This window comes from Haplochromis burtoni, unplaced genomic scaffold (genome assembly GCF_018398535.1).
Source record: "Haplochromis burtoni strain Fernald_Lab_line unplaced genomic scaffold, NCSU_Asbu1 Contig_61, whole genome shotgun sequence".
In the NCBI taxonomy this organism is placed as follows: domain Eukaryota; kingdom Metazoa; phylum Chordata; class Actinopteri; order Cichliformes; family Cichlidae; genus Haplochromis; species Haplochromis burtoni.
Genome location: NW_024582422.1, coordinates 2428172 through 2435846, shown reverse-complemented (window position 1 = coordinate 2435846; position 7675 = coordinate 2428172). Strand labels below are relative to the sequence as shown.

Here is a 7675-nt window from a genome sequence, read left to right as displayed (position 1 = left end):
CTGAGCTGAAGAGGGTCCAGCAGTATGCAGTGGATGTGACTCTTGATCCTGATACAGCACATCCTAAACTCATCCTGTCTCGTAATGGAAAACAAGTACACTGTGGTGATAGAAGGAAGAAACGTCCAGACAACCCAGAGAGATTTCTTGTGTTTCTTTGTGTTTCCGGAAAGCAGAGTTTCTCTTCAGGCAGATTTTACTTTGAGGTTCAGGTTAAAGAAAAGACCAGATGGATATTAGGAGTGGTCAGAGAGTCAGTTAACAGGAAGAAAAAAATCACACCGAGTCCCGAGAAAGGTTACTGGACTGTAGGAGTATATGAAAACATTTGTGTAGCTTTTGAGGATCCTGAAGTCCGTCTTCCTCTTCAGTCTGGTTTTGAGAAGGTGGGGGTGTTTGTGGATTATGAGGAGGGTCTGGTCTCCTTTTATGATGCAGATCATGCAGCTCTTATCTATTCCTTTACTGGCTGCTCCTTCACCGGGAAACTCTACCCATTCTTCTGTCCCGGGGTCAATGATGATGATAACTCTGCACCTCTGATCATCTGTCCTGTCAATCAGTCAGTTCGATCTTTCTACATGAGGAAATGTGAATAATTACAGATTCATCTCAACATTTAAGCCAACACAAAGAAGAATGGTTGCCTTAAATGTTGCAGAACAAGCTAATAAGCTGACCTTTATTTTATTGTTTTGTTAAACTGCTTACACTGTTTACCCAAGAAGTCCAATCTGACTAAGAACAAACTCTCCTTTTCTCTTTTTTCAGTGTTTAAAGACAAATATACTGATTTGTCATTTTTGCTTAAATCACTTGCACTACTTAGAAATGTGCACACATAAGATTAAAGGAATGTGAGGGGCACCTGATATCAGTCACGACCACTTCTTAGCTCAGTTCCTGCAATACAAGCAGTTTTTCCCCAGCAGTTTTAACCAGTCAAATAGATGCTCATGCTCAAATAAAAATTTGTGAAGTTCTAAGAGTGGTTACCCTCTTTTTGGTAGTTGGCCACAGCTGATTGCTCACAGACTGTGGCTTCCATGTACATGTTCCATGTGCATCTGATCACCCAATGCTTTAATAAATAATAATTATAAGCAAAGTGTTTTGGCTGGTGATTCCTCAAGGTGGAGAAACGAACACAAAAACAAAACATACTGTCGTTTTATTAACATGTACTGTCACGTCTGATGAGGCAGACAGCATGGAGAGGAGAGAGTGTGGACCCAATTGCAGACAAACAGATGAATATACGGAGGATCAAACTGAAAGCAAACTTTTATCGGTAGCTGTACAAATATGCTACAAGCAACTAACGAAAGGGAGAACTGAAAACATTAACAAACCTACACTGGGAGAAGCTAACCAAATAACATGAGGAGCGTAGAAAACATAATTAAAACCTGAAACTGAGAATGAGGAGCCTGAGAGATGAAAAGCAGGGGAGACACAGAGGATGACAAGCAGAGGTACAGCAGGTGGACATGCAGACAACAGAGGCAAGCACACACTATGTATACACACACACATGGGGAAAAGAGGAAATGGCAGACAAGCAGGGAACACAGCTGAGACCAATCAGACAAGACGAGAAAACGGGGAACCAAAACTGACCAAGGGATGGAAGACTCTCAAATGTAAAACAGGAAACACGAATATTGAACCAAAAACACTAGACACAACACAAGGGACACCTAAACACTGGAATTAATTAACAAATAACCAGAAAAAACTAACTAAATCAGTGAATATTAATCAATACAAAACATAAACAAAGAGACACTAGACTCCATACCATGACAACAACAAACTTGTTCAGAATGAAATGACTAAAAAACTTTTATCATCTCTTTTTTAATTGTTTTTTGATGATCCCCAGCTGGTAAACTTCGGTTTTCTTACCCCTGCGGTGATAGGAGAAAAGGCTGCTGTAAGCCTTGAAAAAAGACCCATAATTGTATCAATAATATTATTAATATGACCATAAAATTCATAAATACACTTGTAAGATAATGTTTTGGATTATTTGGAGCATTGAAATATTATTGAGACACAGCCCGCTAACACCTTCAACTCATCCTTTTTACTTCTAATGCCTGTCATTCGTTCATGGTGCAAATGTGAAGTTGTGGTATTTAGGCATTTAGCTGGCTAAGTTTTGATTCATTATTTTCCCCTCTGATGTTCAGCCTGCACAGCCTGCACTAAGATGACAGCTGCAAAAGTAAATGCAGCACTTTGAGTGAAAATCCAGCAAAATGTGCTCTGGGCCACTTTAACTCCTGGCTAATGGCCTCTTTGCCTCTTTCATCACAGGATTGCCTTTCGTGCATCGCCTAATCAAGGTTGATGTTTGAATTCTTGTAGTGACATGAAATCATTTCCCTTGAAGTCAAATGAATAGTAATGAGCCCATTTTAAAATTGGAAGAAGTAGAAACTAGAAATATTTGTTTAAAAATGTAGGGAGCAAATGTAAAAGGTAGACAGGAAAATAACTACTCAATTAAAGTACAGATACCAGAAAATTTTGTAACAGTACAGCAACAAAGTTTTTGTACTTCATTAGGGTAAAGGGAAATAAAACCCTGACCTCTATAAAGTCTTCAGTCCCTCATGTCTTATACTTTCTTATTTCTGCTATTTAAATAGTTAAAAATGAACGCAGACCTGATTCAAAATAACCAGTAAGTCTTTTTCTTCTCTGGCGTCTCTTACTCTAACATAACATGAAGATGGTTATCATCAGAATAAATCAACCCATAATTTATTAGTCTGACTTTGAGTATGTTCACATGAACAAAGTTTTTATTGAGTTAAATTCAGGTGCTACTGAAATGTGAATTCATGGAGGCGTAGATGCAGTTTTAATATCAGGTCACAAAGTTAGAGGCTCAGATGCTGTTTTGGACGAAACTCTTGTGATACAAAGACACGTACACACTGTTACAGGGTTGTTCTGTGCAGGTTTCCAGCTGACCACCAGGGTCTGCGTGCAGCTGGAGTCCACGATAACCTGGCATATGCCCTCTTAGCACCTTACCAGCATCAGGTACTTTCCTCGAGGGGGGGGATGGGGGAGCTGGCGACACAGAATAACGGTTAAAGGCTTGCTGTTGCCAGCCTGTTAAGCAGGAGTGCATGTTAGTGGGGGACCGTTGGTACAGAAATGATACCATCAGAGAAACTGAATTCTGAAGCGCTGGGGAAATCCCAAAGACTCCACCCGTATGTTGTATGTTGATTTTAGCTCTGCTTTTAATGTGTTACAGCATCATCTCCTTTTACAGAACCCAAGTCAGATCTCTCCCTCTCCACTTATTATTAAATGCTTTTAATTCTCTTTAACAGACAGAACTCAGAATTTTAGGGTGAAAAATATGTGCTCCATCAGCACTGGTGTGCCTTATGGCTGTGTTAGCTCACTAGTCCTGTTTACTCTTTATAATCTTTATATTTAAGTGTACACTTCTTCCCACTCCTTGTAAATATGTAACTGAATCAGAACAGGTGAAGCAATAGTGAAATCTATTTTGCTTCAGTTTGTATAGCATTTTTCTTTTCTTTTCTTTGCTAAATAAAATTTGTATATTGTTTCCATGATTGAAATAAAAATTAACAAACAAATGATTGTAACTCAAATAACTTTATTTTCAGATTTTCTGATGACAAACTTAGCCTGCTATACGAGAACACAGATCCCTCAGTGCACTTCACTGAGGCAAACATGAGAATTGCGGAGTGTTTGATGCCAGCACACTAAGCATGATGAATCAAGACTTTCAAAATAACACAGGAAACATGACGAGATGCAGACATGACATGAACTTGATAACATGGACCACGCAGTAAAGAAACACATGAGGGGCGAGGGTAACTTAAACATAGGGAAGGACGACACAAGGGGAATCTGTTAATAAACTACAACAAGACAACCAAGGCAAAATAGAAATGAGCTTGGAATACTGAATGAGACTGAATGAATATCAAAACATAAGAAAACTTAAAAACACTGGGTCGCACGACCCAGGACCATGACAACTAAATTGATTGTTTCGTGAATGTTGTTTATAAAATGATTTATTTTGCTTTTCTTTTAATGTTTATTAACTCTTTGTGGTGGGATTTGTTTTCCAGATTCAATATTTGAATATACTTGAGTTGAGGCTTCATATCAAACAGCAGGCGACTCACTTTCTTTGATTCCATCATAAAAAATTGTTTTGCTGTTTTTCCATAAGTGTGCAAGATAGTCTTTGTTTGTCTCATCACTGTTTCAGCTGCTTTTAAACACTTTTAATGATGTTCTGACACTCTCAAGGACCAAAACAAAGGTCTGAATCCTGCTACTTCCTCTTTCCTGGTGCTCGCCACTTGTGTGGGTGTCTTGAGCGTTCTCCACATGGCACTGCTTATCTGCCAGGATGCTCTGTGTGCAATGTTCCCTCTAAGCTGCACGCGTGCGCAATTGCGCACTGCTGGCACGGTCTCTGCGCACAGAAAATCTGCGTTGCGCACAAAAAAAACTCTAACCTGAATTGAAATTAAAATTTCAACAATTCTGTTTTGCAGTGTTAGTCAGTGAGTGACTGGCTGCTCTCGTATGGGATTAGAACGATGCCACCTTATCCCATAGTCCAGCCAATAATGCGATTCACATTCGTATATAGCAGCTAATTAACGTCGTAGACAGGCTATGACAGCGTCCTTATGTGCCGACACCGGTGTTTTAGCTAGCAAAGCGGCTGATGTGGAGTGAAGCCACGTTAATGACAACATGTACAACGATTGGAGATGTGAGCAGGACAGACGGAACAATTGACGGAGAAAGTGTGGACTTTGAACCAGTTTTTAAATTGTGTTGATAGGCCACGTAAAACCAGAGTTATGATAAAAAAAAATGCAATGTTTGTTTTCTTCCTGAATACTATCGTTGTTTATATTTACTGCGGGAAGAAACGTTCTATAAGAAAAAACGCTCGAAAGCGCTCTCCGCCTGTGAGCAAAAACAAAACCAAAAACACCCCACCTTTTCCTATTGGTCGAAAAAAGTACCATGTCGACCAATCAAAAAATGATATGGCAAGTTGTTAAGAAACGGGGGGAAGTTTTAGGAGTGACGGTGGTGTTTTGAGATGTGAGAGATTTGCGACATAGCGCAAATCTTATGTAGTAAGTCTGTAGTGTAGTCAATAGTTTTGTTGTGTGTGTCAGAACAATGAGGCGACTGCTGAATGTTACAGGTGTTACAGGAGTGATACATCTCCTGTTGTCAGGCCTGCAGGTATCAGCCTGTTGTTCTCCTTTATGTGGACAGAAATTATTTTTGGAGTGGCACAAATAATTTGTGTGGCATCAGATTTGATGCAGAACAGCTGATTGTTCTGTAAATAGTTTGAAATGTTTATTTAAAAAAACACCTTGGCTGCATTTAAAAAAATAGCTGCAAAAAACTTTGTTGTTTGCCAAACTGAGGTACTTTTTTGAAGAAGTAACTATATAATTAATTGCCCAACATCATTATATACTGTATTTTGCAGACAGAGTTACAGGACTCTCTCCCAGACCACAGACTCAGACTCGTAATACAAGTCAGAGCTTTATAAAAAAAAGAAAAGAAAAAAGACTAAAGTTGTGTTTTCAAAATTTGAGTTCAAGTTACTTTTACTTCCAATAGTGTTAACATACTACACAGCTCAATGACTACATTTTTGTTTTACATTTTCATTGTAAGTGGGCTAAAGCAGTTAATTAAAAGTAGTCTAACATAAATGTAAATGCTGTAATTTGATTATTTTAATAAACCATGTAACTTGGATGGATTCAATGCTGGCGTGCCCACAGTGCACTTGTCTGATCTCGCTCACAGTGGTCCAAGGGACTGCTCAGGGAGTTTGTGTGTTCGCTCAGACACGTGAAAAATTAGAGGGAACATTGTCTGTGTGGCTTTGCTCTTCTCATATCTGGAGCATTAGTTACACAAAGGTGGACGTTTAAAAAATGCAATTTCAGGTGTAATGTGTCACAATGGTCTGACTAACTTTGTGCTCTTCAACAGATGTTGTACAGATTTGGGGAAATAAAAAAATGCAGATTAAGACAGAACAGCATTTCAGAATTCAAACCAAACAGAAAATATCAGCACAAAGATTTCGAATTCAGCTTTTCCAAATAGCCTGCTCCATGTGCCTGAAATGTAACACACATGCACGCAGGTCCATAAGTACCTGCAGGAACTGCAGAAAGAAGCGGAGACTCAAATTAGTCAGACCACATTTGAATGTATCCTGATAAATATTCATAGTAGAAGTTGCCACTGAGCCAGCAGAAGGAAGAGGTGGAGCAGCATCTGAAAGAATCTAAAAGTGAAACTTAAAGCGAGTTTCTCTTCAAAAGTGCATCAAACTGTGCTCATCCAACCTTTCTCAGCAGCACAGCAGAGCTTCTGTTCAACACTGGTAAGTACAGATGTCCATGATCACACTGTTTTAAAGGGCAACTGTTGATCCCCCTCATTTTATAACCTGTAAACAGGATGAGGGGAGACTGGTGTGACGTTCATTAAGTCCCTTAGCAGCGCCGATTCAGAGTACAAACTGTCGTTAACCACTTAGAGGGGAATGACTGGATTCAGAGCATGAGGAGATTCATAGAAAGATACTAGAAATATTCTTATTGAATTAGAGACATCAAAATTACCTACAAAGGTCAGCGGTGCAGCCTTTTCTTTCCAGATGTTGAACTTCAGCTCTGCACAGAGGCTGAAATAACAAATGTGTTTTGTTCTTCGGTTGTTGTTTCAAAAGGTTGAAATGAGAGTTGACTTAATAGCGGCACTCATCAGACTACATGTGTTGGATTGAGACAAAGAAGTTTACAGTTAAAATCTTTGATCTCATCACAGTCACTTTAGTTCCAATTCACTAGCTTGGACCACATCCTCATGAGGTTTGACAGCATTTCTAACAGATACTGGCAGATGGCTTGAGCATGACTTGAGGCTGCGGTTTGCAGAGGGTGGAGGCTCCCCTGGCCTGGCAGATCATTGTGTACTAATGAGAAGTAAATTAACTGAAAAAGGGAGGGGCATGGAAATAAGAACAAAAAGTTTTTAGTGCAGGGGGATCATATATAGATAGAGGAGTGGAGATCACTTATCTGATTTTCAGACGCAGGAAAGAGCACGTATGGAAAAATCAGATAAGTGATCTCCACTAAAAATGCTACAGTGGGATGCAAAAGTTTGGGCAACCTTGTTAATAGTCATTATTTTCCTGTATAAATCCTGTGAAACACTGTGAAACACTATGGCTCAAACATGCCTTCCCCCTCCCTTCTTCCTTTATCCAGGCTTGAGGTCAGCACTAGGAGGGGACTGGCTTGTGACCCTCTTGTGGCTGCATTTGTCCCAAGTAGAGAAAAATATGTGAAACTCAGTGTGTAGACAACTCTGTAGTGTGAACTTTTTGCTCACAGGGATTACATACACTAACCTTATGCAACTGAGCATTCACAAGGTGAACAAGAGATTTGTGACAGGAAAGAAGAAAAAAACACAATTTAAACACAATTAAAAGTGAATTTGAAATAAAATCATTTTCTTTTCTTTCTCACTCAGAGTGCAGACATGTCTGCTGCCAGCTGTCTTCTATCTGAAGATCAGTTTCTGT

General features: G+C 39.3%; 1 protein-coding gene across 1 annotated transcript in view; it reads left to right on the top strand.

The window, feature by feature from the left end:
• The window catches only part of LOC106633213 (E3 ubiquitin-protein ligase TRIM21-like), an 18288-nt gene that overhangs the window by 1399 nt on the left and 9214 nt on the right, over nucleotides 1-7675 (top strand). The window contains exons 2-3 of the mRNA XM_014333748.2: nucleotides 372-562; nucleotides 2973-3057. Of these exons, the coding sequence (XP_014189234.1) occupies nucleotides 372-562; nucleotides 2973-3057 (276 nt within the window). The remainder of the gene's footprint in view (nucleotides 1-371; nucleotides 563-2972; nucleotides 3058-7675) is intronic.